Source organism: Camellia sinensis, chromosome 3 (genome assembly GCF_055761805.1).
Source record: "Camellia sinensis isolate YWXY chromosome 3, ASM5576180v1, whole genome shotgun sequence".
Classification (NCBI taxonomy): Eukaryota; Viridiplantae; Streptophyta; class Magnoliopsida; order Ericales; family Theaceae; genus Camellia; species Camellia sinensis.
This window is the reverse complement of record NC_138963.1, coordinates 211,438,027-211,465,760: the sequence shown is the minus strand read 5'-3', so window position 1 is coordinate 211,465,760 and position 27,734 is coordinate 211,438,027. Positions and strand designations below refer to the sequence as shown.

Sequence of the window (27,734 nt, the reverse complement as noted above, 5' to 3'; positions counted from 1 at the left end):
TACCTGGTGAAACAAGCTCCCTGCGCACGTCTGAGTGACGTGTCTTTTTGTTTTATCTCGATTCTTGTTTTGAATCGTTTCGAGTGTTACTCGATGTGTCTAGGTTGTGTGCCTTTTATTTCCTTGTTGATTCGTTTTGCTGTGTTCAGTCGTAGGCTCAATACTTGGTCGAAAACTCATCTCTCAAATTCAAAAATAAAATCGTTTTGTGCTCCGAGTGCCGTGCCGTTCTCCACATTTGTACAAAACAGAATTTGTTCTTTCATAAAATCGCAGGATTCAACCCAGGTTATGTGAGAACAGTAGAACTAGGACCTATCTGAAGCTATATATGGTTCCGGACTGCAAAGCAAAAGCAAAAGAGGAAAATGTCGGGTATCTGAGTTTGTTTCAACTTCAGTAAGTTCCAGGACTACATTCCGTGTGTACCTCTTCAGGTCTTGCCAATGCTCCGAAGTATGAATGTACCTTTACCTCAAGCTCAAGATCAAGTCTGCTTCAAGCCAGAATAGGCAATCAGAAGTGCTCTCCTTGAGGACCGTTTCGTGCCAGGGACATCTTGGCCGTGTTTGCAGTGAGTTCCTAAGAGACCAGTTGCGACGGTGGAAACTAGAGTTCGAATGGCTGATGCCTAGAACATAAAGGTTCGGGATTTCCAGGACTAAAGTCTGGTTTAAATACCCAGGGGTGTATCCCCGGCTTGAAATCTGTATGGAAGCCCCATAGGTTGAGATAGCATGTATGCACCTCAATTCTGGATACTGAACCAACCTAGTCTGTCACCCCGTTGGAGAATAGGGAAAGTTGTGAATGTGGTCAGGAAGAAAAGTGGCATCCCAAGTGTTCTACGTGAAGGACCCTTGTTAGCATTTCAGAGCCTTTGTACTGTAAGTTGAAGGTAAGTGTTCGAAGATCACGAGGGGAGATCCCCATCAGAGTAGAGTGGTTCATCGCCACTCACCTCATGAGGTGCTTTCTAAAGCGCCGCTTTGTCCATTTATTGCTTTCCTTAAGCATCATGCATTGTAATGCATTGTACCTATCAAGTTTCTTCCTCAATAACGCACGATATTGTATGTACGGTTCATTCAAAGAATTTCCGTTTTAAGATCACTTTTAGTGTATCAATCACACTTCATTTATTTAGTGTATCAATCACACTTCATTTGTTTAGTGTATCAATCACACTTCATTCATCTAGTGTATCAATCACACTTAATTCATCTAGTGTATCAATCACTCTTTTCACTTTTAGTGTATCAATCACACTCTGTTCACATAGTGCATCTATCACACTTTGTGTTCGTTTTTAGTGTATCAATCACACTTCATTCATTTAGTGTATCAATCACACTCTGTTCATATAGTGCATCTATCACACTTTGTGTTCACTTTTAGTGTATCAATCACACTCTGTTCACATAGTGCATCTATCATACTTTGTGTTCGCTTTTAGTATATCCATCAAACTTGTTCACTAAGTGCATCTATCACACTTTGTGTTCACTTTTAGTGTACCAATCACACTCTGTTCACATAGTGCATCTATCACACTTTGTGTTCACTTTTAGTATATCCATCATACTTGTTCACTAAGTGCATCTATCACACTTCGTGTTCACATTTAGTATATCAATCATACCCTGTTTCACATAGTGCATCTATCACACTTTGTGTTCGCTTTTAGTGTATCAATCACACTCTGTTCACTAAGTGCATCTATCACACTTTATGTTCCCTTTTAGTATATCCATCATACTTGTTCACTAAGTGCATCTATCACACTTTGTGTTCACTTTTAGTGTATCAATCACACTCTATTCACATAGTGCATCTATCACACTTTGTGTTCACTTTTAGTGTATCAATCACACTCTGTTCACACAGTGCATCTATCACACTTTGTGTTCGCTTTTAGTATATCCATCATACTTGTTCACTAAGTGCATCTATCACACTTCGTGTTCACATTTAGTATATCAATCATACCCTGTTTCACATAGTGCATCTATCACACTTTGTGTTCGCTTTTAGTGTATCAATCACACTCTGTTCACTAAGTGCATCTATCACACTTTATGTTCCCTTTTAGTATATCCATCATACTTGTTCACTAAGTGCATCTATCACACTTTGTGTTTACTTTTAGTGTATCAATCACACTCTATTCACATAGTGCATCTATCACACTTTGTGTTCACTTTTAGTGTATCAATCACACTCTGTTCACATAGTGCATCTATCACACTTTGTGTTCGCTTTTAGTATATCCATCATACCTGTTCACTAAGTGCATCTATCACACTTCGTGTTCACATTTAGTATATCAATCATACTCTGCTCACATAGTGCATCTATCGCACTTTGTGTTCATTTTCAGTATATCAATCATACTCTGTTCACTAAGTGCATCTATCACACTTCGTGTTCACATTTAGTATATCAATCATACTTAGTTCACTAAGTGCATCTGTCACACTTTGTATTCACCTTTAGTGTATCCATCACACTTTGCTCACTTCACCCTTTGTATATCAATTACACTTTGCCCAAATAGTGTATCTATCACACACTCACTTTGCCCACTTTGTGTATCAATCACACACGCTCACACTATGCCTACTTTGTGTATCAATCACACGCGTTCGCTCTGTGTATCAATCACACACTCCCGCTTTGTGTATCTATCATACTTGTTCACTTAGTGCATCTATCACACTTTGTGCTCACCTTTTTGTGTATCAATCACACACTCTCGCTTTGTGTATCTATCATACTTGTTCACTTAGTACATCTATCACACTTTGTGCTCACCTTTTTGTGTATCAATCACACACTCTCGCTTTGTGTATCTATCATACTTGTTCACTTAGTATATCTATCACACTTTGTGCTCACCCTTTTGTGTATCAATCACATGTTCGCTCTGTGTATGTATCACACATGCACACTGTATTCGCAGTGAGAATTCCATAATTTTCTTACATCCTTTCTGCACGAGGTGTAGTTTGGCTCGAGTTTACTCGCTTGCCTAGCATTCGCTTAAAATGTTGCATTTATTTCGCGTAATTGCTTCATTACAGCTCTCTTTGCATGATCATGAGTGATGTCCGGCTTCACGTAGCGTGTAAGTCCAATTTTCAAACCGGCTTCGCGTAGCGTATAAGTCCAATTATCAAACCGGCTTCGCGTAGCGTATAAGTCTAATTTTCAAACCGGCTTCCCGTAGCGTATAAGTCCAATCTTCAAAATATTTCTGCATATCATTTTGTGTCCTGCCCCTGAACTACGCTGGTTTGATTCCTCGCAAAAAGGATACGTAGGCAGCCTGCGGGTACAACCATTTATTTATCTATATTTTGTTTGTTTGTCCAAGTCTTCGGCCTTGTCAAAAATGGGTCGTCTCTAGGCTTTGACATTCACTCCCGTCACTTCTTGACTTCCGAGTTCTGTCAAAGAGGGGCAACTGTAGACACCCCATTTTTGACTACCTTTAAGACTTGGACGTGACTGATGGTTTACTTGGTGGAGAAAGGTGTGCAGGGGAAATGTGCAATTTCTTCGGCAAAGAGAGAGTCAAATCTCAACTTCATACCCCTATTCTGGACCAAAACAATCTTGATCAAAATATTTTAGTCTTAAAACCCTCTCTCTCAAAAACGTTTTTGAAATAAAGTTCCTACGATGTTCTGACGCTCGCATTTTGTTAAATGTTGCGCTTTTCGGTAAACCAAGCAAGGGCAAAGTGGAAAAGAATGAAAGAGAGATGAAATCTTTGAAAAAATCTTTCAAAATACCTTACTTAGGGGTTTAAAGTTGAAGAAAAGGGGAGAAGAGGGAAGAAATCCAGTTGGGGGAGAAAATGGGCATGAACCGTTAAGAAAGAGTCGAACAGCCCTCGCCGAATCGGGCCTATTCATTGGCATACTTGGAATCAAGCTATGAGGCCACCACGGTTGGAAATAATACTTCCGGGGCTTCATTTTTCACTCAAGAATCTCCGAAATCCAATTCCGGACGGGGAAGATATAGTTGATTGAAGTAGGGCATCACTCCGGTTGGACCGAAATCTGCGCGGCTTCACCAAAAAGGGCATAACTTTTTCCACAGGAGGAATTTTAATGCAAGATTTGTGCCATTGGAAATCTAACTTCCGGGGCTTCAATTTGGACACTTGAACGGCCACCATTGGACCTTCCTACCACCCACCGGCCACTTTTCTTTCCGGTAGTCCATTTTTTTGTCCTGAAAGTAGCTGGCCGGCCAGAAAACCTAGCAGGCCGGCCACCTAGCTGGTGAAATGACCTTTTTGCCCTTTTTGAGCTGGCCGGCCATAATCCTTGCCCCAAGTACATTCTAGCCATGTATTTTGTTTTACACTTCATCCATGTCCGAGGGTTTGGCACTTTTGGAGGGAAACTTGACTAATTTTCCCTCCATTTCCCCCCCCCCCTTTTTTCCCCCTCTTTGGCCTATATATCAATAGCTCCAGCTGCTGGTTTGGGGTTACAAAAAATCCCCCTCAAGCTTCTTGTTGTATCTCTCTCCTTCTATACACTCCAAGCCCAAAACCTCTCAAGTCCTATACCCCTTTTCATACCACCACCAAGCCCCACCCTTCCATCCTCCATTCCAGCAGCTGGAGGTTGTTCTTCAAGGCCTAGGAGTGCTGTAACTCAAGCCAAAAGGGTGCCAAGGTTTAGTCTACAAGGGTAAGCTCTATTTCCTTCTTTTTGGTCCATATCTTGCATCCTTTCTAAGCCATACTTGCTTGCTGTTTTGGGCTCTGACCCTAACTGGAGTTAGGCTTATTTTGAGCTCCTTTTCACTTTTGTTTGAGGGCCTCTCACTGTTTGAGGCCTCCTTGTTGCACTTGCTTCATTATCCCTATTGTATGCATATTCCTTGTGTAGTATTTTTGGCCTACGTGTAGACTGTTTTGGGGCATGTCATAAACTGTAAAGTTACTTATTTTGAGCCCTTCTTCAATATTGTTGAAGGGCTCATTGCTGTTTGAGGCTTCCATTTGCTACTTGCCATTATATCTCTCTTTTGGCCATATTTTTGCATGATTTGTTAGCCTCTTTTGCTTCTGTTTTTGGACTTTGGTCCGAACTGAAAATGACCTTATTTTGACCCCATCATCATGTTTCATTAAGGGTATTTCACTGTTTGAGGCATCCTTTATACACTTTTTGTTATATCTCTCCTTTTGGCCTTATTTTGCATAGCATTTTGAGCATTCTTGCATACTGTTTTGGGTCCGACCATCAACTGTAAAGTGAATTATTTTTGGCCCCTCTTCAACATTGTTGAAGGGCCCCTTTGTGTTTGAGGCCAGCAACCTCCACTTGCTTCTTTGTCCCCCTTTCGGCCCATTTTTTGCATGAGAGCTTAGCCATACCTGTGCTGGTTTTTGTGGTTTTTCATAAACTGTAAAAGGTCATATTTTTGGCCCCTATTTAACATTGTTGAAGGGCCCTCATCTGTTTGGGGTCAGAAGCTGTGAGTTGCTTCTTTATCTCACATTATGGGCCATTTTTGCATGCTAGTTTTGCCCTATTTGTGTTTGCTGTTTGGCCTCGCTTAGAACTGTAAACATGCTTGTTTTGGGGCTGCCTTGAATCTGTCTTCACATGTCATGATCAAATAATGCATGCTTGATGTAGCTACAAGTCATTTCATGCGCTTAATCTTGCATTTCGGGACCATTTTCATGCATCGGGTGCCATGTGTTCATGATTCGGGGCTGTTTCGGGTCATATTTTAGCGCTGAAATTTGCATGTTTGCATGCCATATTCCATGCCTTGCCATGTCTCGGTAGAGTGGCACTTGGTGCCTTAGGGTCGGTCCTCGGTTTGCGTGCATGCGTGCACGCATCTCGAGTGTCTCATTTTCATCTCATGGCCTCTTATGTGAGTGTGGCTGAGGTCCACTCATGTTGGTGTAAGCCCATATTGCATTGTGTATGCCATTTTATTTCATAGCATTGCGTATGCTAGGCCGTATGTTAGCGCATTGTGTATGCCATATTACCTCGTACATCGTGTATGTCATTTCATAGCATTGTGTATGTTAGGTTGTATCTTAGTTGCATTTCATGCATATCATGCATATTGCATATTGCATTGTGCTTGGGATAGGAGTTAGCCCGAGCACGGGAAATGAGGGACGTTTCGTACTTCGAGTGACGGAACGTGTCTCAATTCCCAGTCACCGATACTTCGGATTATTCATGATGGAGTTTAGGTTTTGTTGTGTTTATATGTGCATTCATTTCATATTGAGTCGTGCAACTCGACTCCTCGGCCATCATGCATCGAGATGCGTGATTGGTGGCACGAGGATCGAGGCATGCATACATCTGTGAAAATACATTGCTGTGCCCCTTTCCTGCTCTCTGTTGCAGCAAATCAAGAATTAGCAACCTTTCGGAGCTTGGTGCGCTTTCCAAGAATAATCGTAAAACAGAGGCTAATCGGGGCATCCCAGTGGATTTCCGCGCAAGGCAGCCCAGACATGCATCGTTCATCGGAGTCAAGGCAGTCCCTGGCTTGCATGCCAGTTTATTTTTCTTAGTTAATTTGTAAATTAATTAGGAATTTGTATATATTTGGACTGTATTATTCGGACTGTACTATTCTTTCGGACCCTCTGTGCGAGGGCATAACTGTAATAGGTGTGCGTGTGCGTGTTGTATGTCTTCCAACCCTACGTCTTTCTCCCTTTTATTTACCCGCTTATGATGGTTAGATTAGGGCATGTTTCAATTAGCATACAGTATGATAGCATGTTTGCATTCATTCATCTGTTTTGCATGCACCGGGCTCGGCGCATCATACTAACTGTATTGTATTTTCAATTCCAAGTTGAATATATGTTAGCTGTAGCATTTCATATGTCATGTTTAGAATAGCCGAGCCTGCTATAGTTGCATTTTTGCATGTGTTGCATTAGGCATTTCTATATAATTAGGATCATGTATGGATTTCTAATTAGCTTCTTTTTTGACTTGGAGTACTCGGTAAGTTTTGTGCTTTAGCATCCTTACATGCGTGTGAGTGACTGCTATGAATAGCATGTTTACCATGAGGCTAATTGCTTATGTGATATATCTGCCTGAATGCCTGTGGGTGAAGGTTGGATTATCTGGATTGGAACAAATCATTGACTGTGAGTTTTAAGTCCACTAGATAGTGGCAAAACCATCTTTTCCTAAGCCCACCTGAGGGTGGCAAAATCTGCATTTCAAGCCTACTTGCGAGTAGCAAACCATCTTTCAAAAACAAACATGAAATGTTTCGTTCCAATTCAGGCGACCCAGTCTATACTTGTATGCTGTGCGCATCACATAATAATCTAGGCTAATAATCGGAATAAGAACACACAATATTTTCAAAATTTGATATCATGGTTAGTAGAGGCCGATCTTTGATCGGGCGAGCGGGGGTGCTCACAAAGTGACCTTCCCCAATCGTACCCAAGTTCCCGAGCCGAGGCAACTTTGGTGATGACGGACACGTGGCCTTAGGCAAACGAGTCAGGGTTTCCTAAATTTCCCAAAATAAAATATTTAGGTGGTGACTCTGTATCTGGCAAAGCAGTCCATGTTTGGCACTTCTTTCAAAAATATGTTTTTCTCAAAACGATTTGCCGGATTTGGACTCTTTGGTTCAGACTTAGAACTGTGACAATTTGAGAGTCCTGAGCTGTAGTGACCCCAATATCGAACAGAACGGGACTCACCCTCCCGGGGCGTTCGGGGACGTCTACACATACCATAAGGTGGAAAAGATGGTTAAGAAAGTTAAAACAATTAGGAAAAGAAAATCAGTACATGTAAATATTAAAATGTAAAGAGAAGGGTTCATACCTGGTGACCTTCTTTTACAAGAAGTCTTGACAAAAACACACCAATAAACCGAGTCCCTCCCATTATCAGGATTTTCTTAATATAATCTTTTCTTCTTCTTCTTCTTTTGTGATGATAATGAGCTCATAAAATAATGGTAAGAAATGGGAAATGGGAGAGTAGATAAGATGGAAAGTTATATTATATTATTATTACTCCCAATTTATTGAGGAGGCCCATGACATCACTTCAGTTAACATATGCGACCAAATACAGCCCCAACCCCCATCCCACCCCCATTTCAATCAATAAATTTGGCTCAATGAGATCACCACAAACATTTTTAACAATTTGAAAAACCTCCAGGAATAATTAATCTTAGCACTAGAATCAAACTAATCTAGAACCACAATCAGAATCCAACTAAAATAATCTATCTTTTACAAATTGATGGTTATTCTCAGGTTTTTCACTAACAAATTTTTATCCAAACAAACAAAGAAGGAAACAAAACAGAAAATAGGGAGGAAAAAACAAGAATACCATTCAACTAAAATAGCAACCTAAAAATCAGAACATAGGCAATGATGAAGAATGCTGCATTGTTTGTGTAAATAATCACAATATGCTCTCTATATTATGCTCCAAATTGTCTTCACTCACAAAATATAGGAAAAAATAGCCATAAAACAAGTGCAAATCCAAGTGAATAGAATGTAAACCAAAAACACACACCAAAATTTTATTGCCAAAGGGAAATTAAGAAACAAAATATATAAATTAAAAAAAAATCCTAAAAGCTCTTATTTAGTTGATCTTTTGGCAATTACCATAACATCAGTCCTACTCATGACCATGTCTGCGGAAATAACAACCTTAGCTCTGTGCCTCTGGCTCTAAAATAGTCCATAGATCATTCCAACAGAAAAAGAGAGTAATTAGTGAATGATTTGGAAAATGAGGTAATGTGCCTACTGATGCAGGATGTATCATAAATCCATCAGTAAAATGAAGAATTAGGGTCAGGTTTCATATAAAATAAACTTGCATAAGAAATTGAAAGTTTAAATGAAGATTGCAACATGTGTGCTTCCAATCAAAATGAAGATTGGAGCTCTTACAGGTCGATTAATGAAATGAAGATCCAAGTCGATTACTGATGTAAATCCATCAGTAAAATCAAGATTGGAGCTCTTACATGTCGATTATGGATATCGATTTCGAAGAGAGAGAGAGAGAGAGAGACCAAAATTTGAAGAAGATTGAGCTCCCAATCTGCCTTGGAGCTCCCGACTTTAGGGCTGAAGATTGAACAAACCGAGGTGCGAGAGATTGAAGATTAACAATTGAAGATTGAGCTCAATCTTCAATTGTTAATTGAAAAATGACTATTAATCTTCAAATCTGGAGCTCAATCTACCTTGGAGCTCTTACAGGTCCACTATGTATGAAGATCGATTACGGAGAGAGAGAGAGAGAGAGAATGAGCAAGTTAGGGCTGAAGTGAAGAATGAGGTCCCGACTTTTCAATTGTTAAAAAGATGAAAATAATTGGTCTCAAATTGTTTTTAATTGATAATGACAAAAATGTTTGGTCCCTAAAGATGTTAATAAGATATTAGTGCAACCAAATTTATTAGTCTAAAAAAATTATGTAAATATTAAGTGAGAATATTAATAGTTATTTTTACAATTTTATAAGTAAATTATCATATGTTTAAATTTGTCTCCAAAAGATTATTTTTAGCGACTAAATTTAATTAGTCCCTAAATATTAGTCTCTAAAGAACTAATTTCTTGTAGTGTTGACATATCTTCAAAATTAGGGATGTCGAAGAGGAAAAATTTAGGATACAAAATAAAATATGTAATATAAATTTAAATTTACTGTAAAGAAAATATTATAGATAATAAATATAGTCCATACAGTTATGTAGAATTGTGGAATATCAAAAGAAAAATCTTAGATGTCTTAAATATTTTATTAAATATTTTATCAAATATTTTATATAAGTGTGAAATTCATATAGGTGTGAGATTCACATAAAATTTACATGGTGTAAATTTTATATTTATATAAGGCATTTAATAAAATATTTAGGAAAACATTAGAGACGTTATTAGCCATACCAAAATGATAAGCAATACTTGATCTGCTTAGATGGGGTCGGCGGCATTCACGAATTGGGAGTCAGAACACGTCAAATCCATAAATTTATTCAGCCAAATGGCAACTTTTATGCGAATTTTATTGAGATAACTGAGAAATTTGTCATAGGGTATCATGTGGTGTTAGAAAGTTGGTAAAAAAAATAATTTTTTGATTTTTTTGGTGGTTTTTTTTGACAAAAAAATTGATTTTTTTGACTAAAAAAGTTAAAAAGTTGACTTTTTTAACTTGTTATCAAAATGCTAGCATTATTTTTCACTAATCATAAATGTATATGTTTATTATTATTTCTCAAACACTCAACATAAATGTAGTGAATCTTACTGTCAAAGCCAATCACAATAATAGAAGGTATCACATAGCATGTACCTTATCTGTATATAAAAATTTCTCCTATGAAAGTTGAATTTTTTTTTTTTATCAATATATAAAAAGGTGTAAGTAACACTCGTACTCCTATAACTTTTAATTTGCACCTCTCTATAAATACATTTACACTCTCATATGTTTAAGGTGTAAGTAACACTTAGTTTTATGCCAATCTATATTATATGAGTAAAAAGTAGTTTCTAACCCATAAGACTTTTAAAAATTCCAAATTCCTAATCTAAATTTCATGATTCTTTGAGTTTTTAAAAATTAAAAGAATCTTTTATTGGCTAACTCTTATTCAAGTAAAAATAAAAATAAAAATAAAAATTAATATCCCTTTATCTATGATTTTCAAGTAGAAAATATATCAAATCTAAAAAAAGAAAAGAAAAATATAATAATCCATTTCAAAATTCAAATTTGAGAGTCACTAAATATGGAAAGTGATTTATTAATTTAAATTTAAAATTGACACAATATAAATTTTAAATTATAATGATCTATCGCATGATTTATAAGTTTTAAATACAAATTTAAAAATATCATAATTAGCTTATAACTTTTGTATTAAGGAGTGATAAGAGTGACGTTGAAATTATTTATATATTTTACAAAAAAAAAAAAAATGCTTTTAAGAAGAGATTATTAGAAGAGTTTCAAAACCTTATACAAAATCTATATACTATTATAATTTCAAAACTTTGTCATCTTATTAAAGTTGAAAGTTGCAATTTTTTTTTTTTTGTTTTTGATTTTATTTAATTTTTGTTAATATGTGTCACAATATGATTGGCCTATAAATTAATTTTATATTCTTAAAACAAAATATTAAATTTAAATTATTCCTTAAATTATATTACTAGAATAAGATCAATATTCATTCCTTAATTTATACATCTTTTATTAAATTATAAAATAAAAATTTAAATTTAAATTCTTTTTAAAATTATGTTACTACAATTAGAATAAAATCAATATTCACATGTGCCATAATGATGTGTCATAATATTATTGATCTAAACATAATATGTTATTAAATACACATATTCAAATTAGGGAATTTTTTTTAAGGTCTCTGGTATTAAGATTTTATAGAATAAAGGACATACAATATTTTTATAGTAGTTGAGGTCCCTCAATATTTTTCCAGAGAAATTTCGATCCAGAGAAATTTTAAAACACAAAAATTTCAGATAAAATTGTTTGTGTTTTTAAATTTCTCTGTTTTGCTCAATTTCTTTAATTTTCTCTATATTTGAAATTTCTCTGATTTGTTCACAAATTTCTCTGTGTTTTAATCAATTTTCTCTAATTTGCTCACAATTTTCTCTGTGTTTTGAATAAATCAGAGAAAATTGAGCTACTCATAAATCAAAAAATAAAGAACCCTCTCGCGAAAGTAATTCCTCTGATCAAGATTGATTCGAGTTCTACCAACGATGGTGGAGAACAAGTGCTAATCATTCGTTCAATTACACCACTAGAATCTCTATAACAGTGAGAGTTACAGAGATTAACGACTAGAATCGACATGGTATCTAAATCTTTGATTGAAGCCATTTTGTGTTCGTACCAAGAGAAGAAATTGAGGAGGTGTATGGAATCAACACCCAATTGGTTTTTGTAAAGAACAGTTCGAACCACATATGGGTTTAGCTTCTTTGGTATTTCTGATGATTCCAAGAGGTAGAGCATCACTAGAGTGATTTTTATCCACACTGTTAAGCCCAGTAGTATTAGCAGAAATAGAACCTTCATAGATATTACCTTCTAGTCTTGCAAACTCGACAGTAAAAGCAATGAGTCCACATGTTTGCACTACAACAAATTGCACATTCAGCGACTAAACTATTAGTTGCCAAATCCCCGTATTTAGTCGCCAAAGGTCAATAACGACTATTATTTTTTGTCGCCTAGATAGTCGCCAATACACTGTCAGCGATAGTATTGCCGACTAAAATTTTTTTGGTTGCTAATACTATACTTTAAGCTACCGAACTTTTAGTAGTCGCTGAAGTGATATTCAGTTATTGGAGACTAATCATTTTAGTTGCCAAAAGAGTGGAAGTTTTCATTTCATTCTTTCGTGACCAAATTGTTTGGTAGTTATTAGTTTTCACGACTAAACATTTTAGTCGCCAAAAGGGTGGATCTTTTTCATTTCATTCTTTCGCGACCAAATTGTTTGGTCACCGAAGGATGTCGTGTTTTTCGTAATCAAAATATTTAGTCGACAATAGTTTATTCTCTCATTATGATTTGTTTTGGCTAGTAACTGTTTGGTCGCCAAAAGCCATTTGTTCATTTCTTACTACTAAATATTTAGTCAGTAAAACTTTTGCTTGCATTTTTGGCTACCAAAATATTTAGTTGCCAAAAACATATTTTTTTTTTAAACTTAATTCCTCAACCATCTGTATTTATTTCATTTTTAGTGCAACATGTACCCCGTATATATAAACAAAATAATCCTTGAATATTAATTATATTAGCAACCATTCGACAACGTGTACACATAAATTAACTTCCAACCATCCAAAAAATTCAATATTTAACGGCAAATTATAAATGTAATAGAAATTTCATATCGACCAAGTATAATCCAACCTCAAAAATATAATTCCATAGATAACATAGGATTAAGCAAATTTAATATCCAAAAGGTAATCTATACCATGCGAATACAGTAATCTGTACCGCACTCCATACATAACATTTTTTAAAGTAAATTTAATATCCGAAAGGTAACCTATACCATGACAAAACAGTAATCTATACCGCACTAAAAACCAAGTTGTACCACATCCGAAGGTAATCTATACCAAGCCAAATTTTAGATATGTACCAGGCCAAAAATGCAAGGTATCCTTGCTCCCTAGAAAAAGGAAGCTAACTATCTCTTTTTTTTTTTGTTTACTTTAGTAGGAAGGAAAGCAAGGTTGGTGTATGATTCTACCACTATGCCCTTACAAAAGAAGAAGCATTTTTTTAAGTACAACTTTTTCAAGAAATTAACAGCCTTTCCTCTGCTCATTTCCACATAATATGGGCTCATAGGTAAAAGTCCTCATTCCTTATTTCCTTTCCTGTTTCTTATTCTTCCAAATAAATATGAGAAAGCAAATAAATCCCTCTTCACATCCCTATCCACTTATTCCCTGGCAAACATAGTATAAGCATTCATAAGGTAATTAATGATTGAACACCAACTAGAGTGTTGGTAAGGATAAAAATTATACACTCTGAATGCAATTAAATCAAAACTCGGGCAGTAGTCATTTAAAAAACTACAACCAGAACAATACCAAATACAGGAAGACAAATCAATACTGTTAGGTTTTTATTCTTGGTAATCCCCGTTTGACAAAACTCCTTTTAATTGTAATTTTATTCAATCTTTTATTTTAGTGAGGCTATGAGTTTTAGATGTGAATCCAACCCGAATTGTTCTTATACAGAGGAGTTTGTGATGTTAATCATATCATGTTTGCCACTTCGCTAACTATGTCGGGAATCGAGCTAACTGTAAAATTACTGATAAGTTGCATTTCTCGCTCGAGTGATACTTTGGTGGCTTGAGCGAAGACACTTGGAAAAAGATGTGTTTTAGTCTTCTCGCTCGAGCGAGCATTCCTAGACTTGAGTGACCATCGCGGCCTTGTTTTCTATAAATATAGTTCTATTAGATTTTAGGGTTACGGCTTCCAGATCTTCTTCTTTAGTATTAGGGTTTTTCATCTAGAGCTTCTTTACTTGTTTCCTTAATATCTGTGAGAGTTTATATCATGAATTGAGTGGATTATATCAAAGGGTTTGTTTGTTTTGTTTTATTCACAAAAGAGAGAGTTGTTCTTCGGTGGATTCTAGAGAATTTGGGTCTAAAGCTTTGGTAGATTCTAGAGTGGCTCATTGTCGTGATTCAATATCGGCGTTGTGGATTCAAAATTAGGCAAGACAATTACGAGGTAAAGACGGGGCTGGAAGAGGCACATGGGAATCGATTCGATTCGGGCGTGGATTCACTAAGTAATTGAGAGTACACTTGCGTAATTTCTTTGTGTCTTCCTAGTGGATTGTTTTGTAGTTTTGGCCCGTGATTTTTTTATCACAATTGAAGACACTCCAATTGTGATTTTTTCATGTTAAAATCGTTGTGTTGATTTGTCATTGATTGTTTGATTGGAATTGTTATTTATTGTTTAAAATTGATACATAATCACAAATCAATATCTTCGGAATTTTAGATTTTGCAAATACAAAGGAACCCCCATTTATGCCAAGCCCACCATTGTATTTAGAATTCATCTCATGCTTTTATACTTCCAAATATCAAATGGATCAAAGATTCAGAGCTATTCGATATAATTCCAACTATAAATCAAAATCTGCTTGAAATTTTTATCAAGTGAAATATGAATATGGATCAGATAGCTATGCTTATCTGATCTACTTGATATTCAACACCCATCATGTACATGGCATGACAATCTTCTAATCCAATGGTGGGGTTACTCAAATATGACACCCTACAATAGTCATCAACAAGTGAAAGAATTGTTGTCATTGCTATGTAAATGATCAGAGATGATGCTGATTGATAATGTTAATACCTGCAGTATTCATACTGCTGTTTGAACATAGGTGATGCTGGAAGCTTGTTCCAGCTCCATAGCTGTCTTCGGGGCTGCATAGTCTTGGCTTCTGGTTTCATGTTGTTGTTGTTGTTGTTGTTGTTTTTCTTCTTTGTTTATTGGTTTCTCACCAACTAGGAGGTTGGAGCTTGTTCTAGCTCCAAGCTCCTCTTTATTGATGTCTTTCATTGTACTTTGTACGTGCATCATCAATAAAGTTTTCTTTGCCAATCAAAAAAAAAAAAAAAACAAGTGAAAGAATTGCAAATTTTATACAAGGTAAAGTTCATCCCGACTCATGAGTACATGGCATGTAGAGCTACAAGGGTGCATGTATATGTACCTATATATGTACATCTAAATGCTACGAGAGACTTCTGAATTGTGGGCACCTACCTCACTTTGATGAGCAATTGTAGATTGAATTGGCTTGCCAGCTGATGGAGTTCGGAGATCCCATATATGCAGCTATTGGTCATCCCCAACTGAACCAAATAAATATTCGTACCTCAGATGCCATGCTACATCTTCTACAACACATTCATGAACATGTTTCATCAAATATCACATAGAACAGGAGATGCATAATTTCAACAAAATTGCATGAAACATAATGTGCATTCATTCTAGTTTTTGCATGTTAGTACTATGGTTACTCTGATTATATTCTTTGTATATGAACCATTTCTAAAATGGACTAATTCCCGTTTCAAGGACAACCATAAAAGCCCCTAATTATCTTCATTCCTTCCATCTTTTATCCTAAAGAAGAATGTTTTTAAACTAACTGAATACCAATAACAGACCTTGCAGAGTATCAAACACTTCACTCCAAGCTTTCACCTTTTGAATATCAACACCAAATTCACTACCAATTCACAATCAAAACCCAATAATCCTAACAATTAAATTTCCAATTAAACCCTAAACCCAAGCCCTAAAACACTCAAAATTCCCATTTCTAAAATGGACTAATTCCCATTTCAAGAACAACCATAAAAGCCCTTAATCATCTCCATTCCTTGTATCTTTTACCCCAAAAAGGAATTTTGTTAAACTAACTGAATACCAATAACACACCTTTTAGAATGTCAAACACTTCACTCCAAGCTTTCATCTTTTAAATCCCAACACCAACTTCACTACCAATTCACAATCCAAACCTAGAAATTAAATTTCCAAGTAAACCCCAAAACTCGTAAAATTCCTAATAACAACACCGCCCTCCCCCCTCCTCAAAGAAAAAAGAGAGCTAAAATTGAGACAGTTTACCTTGCCATTACTAGAACCAAAGCCTCCAAAATCGGAGCGGTTGTCATCATAATGCCTGGCATCATTGTCGGCATCTTGAAGATGAAGTTGAACCTGAGCGAGCATGAGGTAATTAGGCTCGTTCTCAAAGATGTGAGTCCTTAAAATCATCTTCTGAACAGAGTAGTTCTTTCTCAGAGGCTCTTGGAGATCTGGAAGCCACTCGACGGTTAGGAAAGGCCATTCGAGAGCATAAGTGATGACTAAATCGTAGAGGAATTGAGTGTTTATCTTCCAAATCTTGTGCTCCTCGTTTACCAGTGTCTCCTTTATCTCTCCCCTCATCTCTTTCTCGTCCTTACCCATTTTGCTTCTTTTCTCAATCCATGATGAAGATCAAGATTGTGATGATAATTAGATTTTCTCTCCCTCTCTCTTTCGCTTTTGGTGCAAAAGAGGTTTGGAGATTTGGAGGGGAACGAAATTTTCTGGAGATGAAAGGAAAGAGATAATTCATAGGTACACAGCAAAGCGAACCCAGATAAACCTAAATCGACCTAGTTGCATACCAACATATATATATATATATATATATATACTATAATATACACTAGCAAAAACAGGTTATAACAATTAACAAGGTTCAACATTTACCAACGACACTAAGCTTTATGACATAAACAAATGATAAGAGGGTTCGAGAAGGGGAATGAGAGAGAAAGAGAGAATTGAGTTTATGAACCATGAAGAATCCCCAGTCGGTATATAGAGAGGGAGATAGAGAGAGGGCGAAAGAAAGAGAGACGTACTTAGGGTAATAGATCGATGGTTTTGTGACAATGATGCTCCTATGCGCCGACGACGATGCTTCTTACCCGACGGCAATGGAGACGAACCGACAAAGATTAAATATGAAGAATAGGGCAGAGCCAGAGGAGTTAAAGAGAGTAATAGATCGAATGAGAAAGAAAGAGGCTTGGGAGAGTTAGAAAGAGGTATGAACCCTAGTTTAATTATTTGTTCCCGACGAAATAATCTGTCATTGCTAATAAGGCATTGTTTCCTGACTATACTCACATTTTTGTCACCAATTAATTTATCAATTCCTCCAAAAATTGAAGTCTTCCCACCAAAAATTTTAAATTACAATTGGCTACTAAATTTTAGTCGCTAAAAGTGAAATAAATACCAACTAAATTAATTTTAGTAGCTAAAGATTGTCCATTTAAGGACCAAATTATTTTTTAGTCACCCAACATCCTATTTTCAATAACTAAACACAATTAGTTGCCAAAAGTGAAATAAAAGATTGTACAATTAGGGACCAAATTATGTTTTTGTTGCCTAAAATCCTATTTTCAACGACTAAACACAATTAGTCGCCAAAAGTGAAATAAAAGATCAGTTATTGGAGGCCAAATTATTTTTTTAGTCGCCCAAAATCCACTTTTTAACGACCAAAACATAATTAGTCGCCAAAAGACAATAAATGCCGACTAAATTATTTTTAGTAGTCACAGACGGTACCTTTGCCGACCAAATATTTTTTAGTAGCGAAAGTGTATATCTTTGTTGACCAAATTTTTTTTAGTAGCTAATGTGTATACCTTTGGTGATTAAATTTTTTTTAGTCAGCATTTTTAGCCGCCAAAGGTGTTATTTCCTGTAGTGTTGGATCATTGGATGGTGTGGTGGGTTTCTCTTTCTACAGTGTAACAAAAGAGAGACAGAGAGAGACAGAGAGAGAGATACAAACTCAAGGCTACATAAAAAATAATATTATGGACCTCTCCCATTACTAAAAGTTGGAGAGGGATGTTAGACTAAATACCCCATTTTAAGAAAAATTAGTGAAACATCTCTCTCCAACTTTGTGTAATAGAAGAGATCCAAGATATTTTTCTTATTAGCTATAGTCCATCAACATTTTCACAAAGAAAATTGGACTTAGAGAAATTTTACCCGACTCAGAGAGATTTCAATTTTCACTGAGAAATTTTGAAATTTCTCTGGCATGATCACTGAGAAATTTCTATGTGAATTGAAATTTTTCTGAGTCGAGTAAAATTTTTCTAAGTCTAATTTTCTATGTGAAAATGTTGAGGGACCTTAACTATTATTAAAATATTATATGTCCATTATTTTATAAAATCTTAATATCAGGAATCTTAAAAAAAAAAAACCCTTTTTAAAAGATGTATTTGTTTTTGTTCATTAATATTAAATTTTTAATTAATTTTATTTATTATTAAAAAAATAAATTAACAAATAATTTTATATATTTATATATACAATTTTATTTCGATTTTTCAGGTTATTTGATAGCTCTGCCCAAATCTATTTAAATTTATTTAAAAAAAATTATAAGATACTGAATTGATGTTCTCTTTAATTTTTTTAAAAAATTACCATTCAATGGTAATTTTATAAAGTTATTACACATTCATGGAAAAATATTTATAATTTTAATTATTAATATTTACAAAATTTATCATTTATTTGTAATTATTTTTAAGACTTAACTGGTCTGAAATTTTTCATTATTTTTGCTTCTACTGATGTGTGAATGTGTTAAATACTAGAGATTTGTTTACATAAAGGAATTGGGGTCACTGCTGTGCCTTTGGTACAGCAGTGACTGTTGTGCCTCATTTTATGGTGTATTATGAATTTATTTTTATAATCTGAACCATTCATGTTGTAAGGTTTGTTGAGTACTTCGTGTCTACCAAAAATCATATTAATCGGATACCAATAACTGTATGATTGATAGCCAAAAAAATAAACAAGAAGTTTTTCTTTTGAAAAATAGTATAAAAATATGCAATTCGATCATATAGTTATTAATATCCGATTAATATGATTTTTGGTAAGTTTGAAGTACTCAACAAATCCTACAAAATTAACGGTTCAGATCATAAAAATAAGCCCATAATGCATTTCAAAATGAGGCACAACAGTCACTGCTGTGCCAAACAATGACCCCAAGTCCTTACATGAATCAATAATAATACATAACTCTAATACTAAAACTCTAAATGGAACTCTAAAGCTCTAATACAGTTTTAATGATATGGAGAGTACCCATGTGAAGATGAGGCCCACACTCATCTCTTTATCTCTCTGTACTCTCTAATGTTTGTGAGCTCTAATTTGAGAACTCTAATATAGCTCTGATGATGTGAAGAGTACCCATGCGAAGATGGGGCCCACACTCATCTCTCTATCTCTCTACTCTCTAATGTTTGAGAGCTCTAATTTGAGAGCTTTAATACAGCTCTAATGATGTGAAGAGTATCCATATATAGGTAAGGCCCACACTCCTTTCCCTATGTCTCTCTACTCTCTCTCTCTTCCACCTCACTAATCTTCTTAATCTCAAGCTATTTTAATTAGAGACTACTAGCCTATCACTCGTGCTATGCACAGGATAATTATAGATATTTATATTTATTTTAGATTTTTTTAATATATAAATTATTTTTTTTAAGATTTTTTATAAAAATAATTTAATAATCTTATCACTAACCATAGTGTATGGGAAAAGTTGAAAAGGGTACTGCAGTAACTATACACAAATTGTATCTATAATTATTTGTATGAGGGGATTTTAAATGCTGATCAGGGGATTTTGACCAAATCAATAAATGCAAGCATGTGGAAAGACATGTGAATTGAAAAAATTTAATAAATGCTGATAAGGGGATTTTGATCAAATCAATAAATGCTGATTTTTTTTAAATAAAAAATAAACAATTTAGAAAATTCAGATTGAGATATTGAAGCTCCCACAAGCCTTAGGGTTAAAAATCCCCTTTTGCTTAATATATAGTATAGAAGTATAGATGTGTTAGACTTTTCAATGAATTAAATGTCTTTTTTTTTATTATATTATATTAAAGTCTAATATTTTGATAATAATCATATGTGTTGGACTTTTTAAGAAATTTTTTTTTATGCTTGTTCTCAATGCATTAAAGTGTTATTATGAGAGATAATAATCACATGTGTTGGGACTTTTCAAGGAATTCATATGTGTTGGATTTCAAAGAATTTTTTTTATGCATGTTCTTAATGCATCAAAGTGTTATTATAAGGGTAAGACTTGGCGGTTGGGAGAAATTAATAAATGCTAAGGTTTTTTTTTTTTTAAATCAAAAAATCAAAAAATTTAGATTGAGAGATTGGAACTCCCACACGGCTTAGGGTTAAAAACTCCATTTTGCTTAATATATAGTATAGATATTAACCTATCACTCGTACCATGCACAGGATAATTATAGATATTTATATTTGTTTTAGATTTTTTTTAATATATAAATTATGTTTTTTAAGATTTTTTATAAAAATAATTTAACAATCTTATCACTAACCATAGTGTATGAAAGAAGTTGAAAAGGGTACTGCAGTAATTATACACAGATTGTATCTATAATTATTTGTATGATGAGATTTTGACCAAATCAATAAATGCAGTCATGTAGAAAGACATGTGGATTGAAAAAAGTTAATAAATGCTAATTAGGGGATTTTGACCAAATCAATAAATGCTAAGTTTTTTTTAAATAAAAAATAAAAAATTTAGAAAATTCAGATTGGGATATTGAAACTTCCACAAGCCTTGGGGGTTAAAAACCGAATTTTGTTTAATATATAGTATAGATAGATTATTTAGAGCCATTGAACAAACTACAATCACATTTTTCTTTTTGTGAGTTAACTTCAATCATATTTAAAAAATCAAATTATAAACAAAAGGAGATAACTTTAATCATACAAATCACAATTTTTTTAATGCTATCTAACTACAATGACATTTTTCTCATAATAAAAAAAATAATTGAAAAAAATAACCATTAAAATAGTAAATAAAAAAGATTATTTAGAACCATTGAACAAACTACAATCACATTTTTCTTTTTGTGAGTCTTTATGTTTATCTAATTTCAATCATATTAAAAAATAAAATTATAAACAAAATGAGATAATTTCAATCATACAAATCACAATTTTTTTAATGCTATCTAATCATCATCAATAATTAAAAAAATTAATCACAAATTAAGTCAATTGGTAATTAAAAAACACAATAATTTATTTTTCAAAAACATAGTAAGTTAAAAAGATCAATTACAATTTATCTTTTTTGGTCAAAATTCAATCTAATCATCATCAATAATTGGTACATTATGTAACCCTAATGAGTACAATCCATTTTGTTTTTCAAAAAACACAGTGAGTTAAAAATCAAATAACAAATTAAGTGAATTGATAGTTAAAAAAACATAATAATTTTTTTTTTCAAAAAACACAATGAGTTAAAAAAATCAATTACAATTTTTTTTTCAAAATACAATCTAATCATTATCATTAATTGGTACTTTAAAAATCAAATAAGAAAAAAATCAAATCAAATCACAAATATTTTTATGCTATCTAACTACAATCATATTTTTTTCATAAATAATTGTAAAGAAAAACCATTAAAACAGTAAATAAAAGATTAAGTCATATTAAAAAAAAGAATCATTGAACAAACTACAATCACATCACATTTTTTCCATAATAAAATATATAAATAAATAAATGAAAAAAAAGAACCATTGACTAACTATAGGGCTGAGCAAGGAATCCGTAAAATTCATAATCCGATCCAGTCCAGTCCAATTCGATAGGTTTGGATTGGTTTTTTGAATCCGTGGTTCGGTTCCGAATTGAAAAATTAAAAATTCATAGTCCACGGATTGGTTTTGGATTAAACCCCACGGTTCCAGATTGGAAGCGATCCGGACTGTATGCAAATAGTATATATTTTTATTATACATCCTCCCTCATAGTATCTTCTCTTATTCTATGTAAAACCTAAATTCAAAGCTAAACTCGTATAATATCTTCTTTTATTACTTTTGTTTGTTAGTTTTTAGTTTTAATTTATAATGGTCTAAATTTTTATGATGAAACCAGTTTTCTTATGGTTGTTTAAATTCTAGAACAGTATATTGCTATTATAGAAAAACATGTTGCTATTGTGGAACTAATATAGCACTATATTTATGTTTTTATGAAATTAAAGTGTTATATATATATATATATTTTGTTATTTAATTATATGAATCTGTGGTCCTAAACCGATCTAATCCGTGTTTAAATAGATTGGTTCGGATTGGTTCCATGATTTAAACAGATTGAATTGGTTCTAATTTTTTAAGAACCGTAGATAACGGATTGGTCCTGGTTTTACCACAATCCGGTCCAATCCGGACCATGCTCACCTCTAACTAACTACAATCACATTAAAAAAAAAAAAAAAAAAAATCATTGAACTAACTACAATCACATTTTTTTTCTTTGTGAGTGTTTATGTTTATCTAACTTCAATCATATTAAAAATAAAATTAAAATAGTAAATAAAAAGATTAAATAACATTAAAAAAAAAAACCATTCAACTAACTACAACAATCATATTAAAAAAAAGAGCCATTGAACAAACTACAATCACATCATATTACAATCACATTTTTTTTTTTGTCAGTTTTATGTTTAGGGTTTAGGGTTTAGTGTGTATTGGAGAAGTTAAGAGACTTGGAAGAATTTAATAAGTGCTAAGTTTTTTTTAAAAAAAAAAAATCAAAAAAATTAAGAAATTAAGATTCAGATATTGAAACTCCCACAAAATTTGTGGGTTAGAGACAAATATAAATAAATAGATAGATATAGATATAGATATTTATATTTGTTTTAAATTTTTTTTAATATACAAATTATTTGTTTTAGAAAAAGTACTGCAGTAATTATGAGAGAAGTCAAAAAGTCTTGTGGATTGAGAGACGTTAATAAATGCTGAGCTTAATTTTTTTTTAAAAAAAATTAAAAATTAAAATATTAGAACTCTCACTGACCTTAAGGATTAGAAATCTCTTTTTACTTAATATATAGTATATAGATTTTGCGCTCCCATTCCTGCCCAACAAATTAGTGACTTAGGGTTGGTTTGGCAAGGGCTCATTGGGCTTTTTTGGCTCAATGAGCCATAAAAGACAGAATAGGCTCATGAGCCACAACAGACAAAACATCTCATCCAACCCCATAATCATTACACTCTTCTCTCATAAAAAAAATCAATATAGTCAAAAAAGTCAAAAAGTTAACCCACTTCTCAAACGGTGGCTTAGATTTATTGATGTTGCATTGGATTACTTTCTAATGTTGGGAATTGATCCTGGGTAACTGTTTTCTTTTTGATTCATTATAACGCACCAATAATATTAGTGAGGATAACATATTTTACACTAACAAATAGAATAAATTTAGGAATATAAAAATAAATGACAAAATCAAACATATCTCTCATATAAAACTGAGTCTTACACCGCTTTGAGTCTGTGTACAATAAACAAACTTTTTTTAATCATTTTTCCCTCCAACAAGCATGGAGTGAAAGACATCATTACTAATTTATCTGTTCCCACAAAGTTTCTTTTCTTTTTTTCCTTTTTTATTTTTAGGCCTTTTGACTTTTCTAAAGTTTCAAAGAAGGGAGTTGTCATCTACTGCCAAATTTCAAATTTTTTAAAAAGGTAAAGGAACCACTTTCTGTAATTTCTGTTCCTTTCAGCCATTTCGCATTTCAATCTGGAGTTAAAAATAGTCTTAAAATGGTAAAATAAAATAAAATATCATATTTAAATTATAATTATTTTATTTTTTCTCTTATAAAAGTCAATAAAACCAAAAAAATTATTCTAATCAAGACTTTTTAACCTAAACTAAAAAAACTAAAATATCAAAAAGACAACTCACATTCCAATGTAATTTCTATTTATACATCATTGAGCAGACAGTTATTAAAAAGGACAAGCATATCCATGCAGCATAAAATAGTACATACAGACAATAAATAACTCCATTCAAAATTATTCACAAAAAATATAAATCCGAGGGAAAGTTTTATTTGTAACAAGACTTAAAGCCTTTGATCTTCTTCCATTTAAGTACAGAAATTCGAATCAATAATATTAATTATACTTAATTAAAAATTAATAAATTTCAACCAATTTTTCTCAATTACATTAGATCATGTACATCTTTATTGGAAGGAAAGCGTATGAAATATATAAAAGTTCAAAACAGATACAAAGGACAAGCATGACCATACCGGGCTAGAACCTAACCATCAATACTACACACACACAAAAAAAAAAAAGGGTCCAACTCTCCATCAAACACAAGGCCACAATTAAATTAACTGTTTCAAAAAAATGTGAAATTTTCTGTCCATATTGTTTACACACCTAGCAGAGGCCAATTGCCCAATATCATACAGTCAATTAAGAATTTGTATTACATTCAACGACCAAGGGCACAATAGTGTTAATCTGTACAAAAAATGAGTTCAACTTTTAAGACGCAAAAGCACTTAAAACAAGTGCTTTGATTTGACGTGGATAAGTGAGAACTACTTGTTAACTTGTAAGCAGAGGTGTGCTTTAACTGGTTTATGATCGGAACTGCGAATAGTGTCTATTGATTCATAGGAGTGTAGAGTCGCATTGATCTTGTCAACGTCTTCTATCTTGAACAATATCCGATCTGTCCATGATGGTACTCTTACCTATCAATAAGAAAAAAACATATCAATGAAGGATAACCACCCCAAAAAAAAAAATCAAGACCAAAAAAAAAACAGATACATATATATATACTTTGTTACTTGTGTCATAACTGTTACTTCCGATGTCATATTTATATGTTGGTTTGAATGCTAATGTTCCCTCGCAATATCCGCTAAAAATCTGCCCTCTTTCAGCCTCTTGTAAGAGTTGATCTTTCCCGGTGAGTAGCTGCAGAGTTCACAGAAAAACAAAACATCAAAAATATATTTTGCAGCATATATTTCTAAATTTAATTAAGTGATGGGAGCTGGTTCAACTTTGCAATTTGTTTTTAGTTTGCACAATTAGGACTAGCTGCAGACTACTGTAGAGTTCCATGGGAAATTGCATAATATGAAAAGTGAGTTAAATAACTCACTTTGTGAAGGTTTTCCTGAATTAGACTTCTGGCTGGAAATGTATTAATCCCCTGAAGTCTGTAGTTGAGATCTCCTAGCCATATGGTGATTTGGGCAGGTCTTGAAAAAGGGTTCCAAATTTTGGAGAAGAGGGAGTCTGATATGTTCCTGAATTGAGAATTTCTCTCTTCCACGTTGCGGGTGTGAGCTGCATGTGTAAAAAAAAAAAAAAAATTTAAAAAAAAAAAAATTATAATAAATTTTTTTAAAACAAATCCCTAGTGTAATATGAGACACAGAGAGAGAGAGAGAGAGTTACCGGAAAGATGACAAGAGATGAAGACCATAAGGGTTCCATTGTAGTTAATTCTAATAGCCACCGCCCCTTTTTTTCGCCTAATTAATCCTCCACAGCCTCCAGCAGCATATTTATCCATTTTCAATTCTACAAATTAATTCCCGCATTTAAACGTAAGAGTTAGCAATTATTATTTTCAAGATTAATTTTCAAAACCAATCTCACCTTTGATGAACAACTCTGAGTTCTTTAGTCCAAACACATACAGCTGCACAGATTGCATGATGGCTTTCCCTAACAGGCTTCATAATTTGAAAAGAAGAAAAATAAAATAAAATAATTAATTTGACATAACAAGCGAAGTCCACGTGTTTTTAAAGATATTAAAATGCCAAATTGTGACATAGACTTAAAAAATATTAAAAAAAAACTTCCTAGCTAGAACAATATCCTTCACATATGGTTGTGATGAGTTTGCAATTTTTAGGGTGTTCAAGATAGGGCAAATAGTATTTGAACAGACAACAGTGAAGTGTCATACATACGTAACGACATTCTTGTTCTTTTAGCACTAAATTTTCATAGAAGATGGCGACTATTCTTGTTTTGTACTTCAATTTCAATGAAATGGACAACCCATAAAAATTGAGCAACAAAAAATTTTAAAATTTAAGAGAACAAAAAAAAAATTAAGAATTGACAGACAGCGATGAAACGAAGAAAGTAGATTAAGACAAAATTGCAATATGTAATACATACATGTGAGATTCAACTAGAGCTGCCTGCAACAGCCTGGAAATATTGTTCCGAGGGGCCTCTTGGAGGCCGACCACCAGCAGATGAAACTTCCTGTCTCTCCCAACCAGTTCTTCTATGTCTTCATATGAGACCTGCTTCACCCCCAAAAAAATCAAAATTGGACCAAAAATTAGTAAGTATGAGTTGAGTTCCAAGGTTTAAAAAATGGGATAAGGAGACCAATAAGTATCAATTGCTATGTCACAGCTTTAAGTATTGAGCAATATGAATTAAAAAATTAGATGCCACATCAATTTTTTTTTTTTTAAATCATTGACTTTATAGTTGCCGAACCATATTAATTGTGTACTAATAGTACGGCTATGGGAAAACAAGTATGAAGCGGCCCATGAGATAGGGCAGGGCGAGGCGGGGCAGGTGAAATTGACATCGCTATTGGAATTTATCGATATCAAAAGATCAAAAACTCGATACATATCTACCCATATATAAAATCATATTTGTTTGAAGGATGATATGAAAAAAAAATCCATTGCTGAGCAAGAAATAGGTCACCTGTCCATTCATATTCCAAGTGACTACGCAAATGCAGAGATCCGAACTACTGGAGAAGTCACAATAATTGTCCACCCCTACAGTCTTTATCCCTTCATGAATCCCGATTTCATTCTTCATGAAACCTTTTGGTTTTCTCTTCAACTTTGATCTTGCTCTGCATAGTCCAACAAAACCCATTGTCATATCTGCGAAATAATAAAAAAAATACCGAGTATCAGAAGCACACACTAGTTTTAAAATTTTAAAAACTGAAAATTTGAAGAAGAAAGAACATGAATGATGATAATATGATATACCCTTTACTAGTTCCGATACAAATAGTGCAGAGATTCCTCATATTCTTCTGATTTGTGATTCACTTGAGCCTTCACTTCCTTGCTAATCATATTGATATACAAAAAAACAGATGTTTTAGAGATAGAGAGAGAGAGCCCATTGACTTCGACTTTTAAATTTCACAAGTATGGAAAATTGGAGTTTAGGCGGTGAAGATATGAAGGAAAAGTCAAAACGTTGTTGAGAGAGATCTCCCATTTGATCTCTACTATTTCTTGACGGGTTAGGTTGTGTGTTATTGACATTGTAGAAAACTACTTGTACCTATCAAACTTGAAAACAACTACTGAGAGCAACTAGTCTCTTATCTGTACTCCCAAAACTTAAAACTTATAACTTATATACAATGAACAATGTGAATGTGAACTGTTAGCATTACATTATAACTTAAATGAAATGAAAATATGAATCTGGTGATGTTGACTGCATGTATTCAATGAACCAAAATGTGTTATTTAAGCCTAGTATAGAAACGATCTGTTTTAGCCTAAAAAC

The 27,734-nt window shown here is 33.6% G+C and overlaps 1 protein-coding gene across 6 annotated transcripts; it reads right to left on the bottom strand.

Annotated features, from left to right (window-relative positions):
• Positions 1-24,496: 24,496 nt before the first annotated feature.
• On the bottom strand, positions 24,497-27,487 carry 5PTASE11 (inositol polyphosphate 5-phosphatase 11). Of its 6 annotated transcripts, none has more exons than XM_028264789.2 (8): positions 27,200-27,487; positions 26,901-27,057; positions 26,346-26,476; positions 25,812-25,888; positions 25,608-25,733; positions 25,309-25,496; positions 24,981-25,118; positions 24,497-24,889 (listed from the first exon to the last, which is right to left on the bottom strand). In XM_028264789.2, exons 1-8 carry the CDS (start codon positions 27,238-27,240, stop codon positions 24,734-24,736), a joined length of 1,014 nt encoding a protein of 337 aa, XP_028120590.2. In that variant the 5' UTR covers positions 27,241-27,487; the 3' UTR covers positions 24,497-24,733. The 6 variants fall into 6 exon arrangements, with proteins under 6 accessions (XP_028120590.2, XP_028120592.2, XP_028120593.2 ...); XM_028264791.2 differs by having other exon boundaries at positions 24,989-25,118; positions 27,200-27,446; XM_028264792.2 differs by having other exon boundaries at positions 25,001-25,118; positions 27,200-27,446.
• Between the last annotated feature and the right edge of the window lie 247 nt (positions 27,488-27,734).

Coding starts and splice junctions, on each gene's coding strand:
- 5PTASE11 (XM_028264789.2), bottom strand. CDS start 27,240: ATGAGGAATCTCTGCACTATTTGTATCGGAACTAGTAAAGG. Junction 25,119..25,308: donor TTCAGGAAAACCTTCACAAA/GTGAGTTATTTA, acceptor TGAACTCTGCAG/CTACTCACCGGGAAAGATCA. Junction 24,890..24,980: donor GTTATGACACAAGTAACAAA/GTATATATATAT, acceptor TCTTATTGATAG/GTAAGAGTACCATCATGGAC.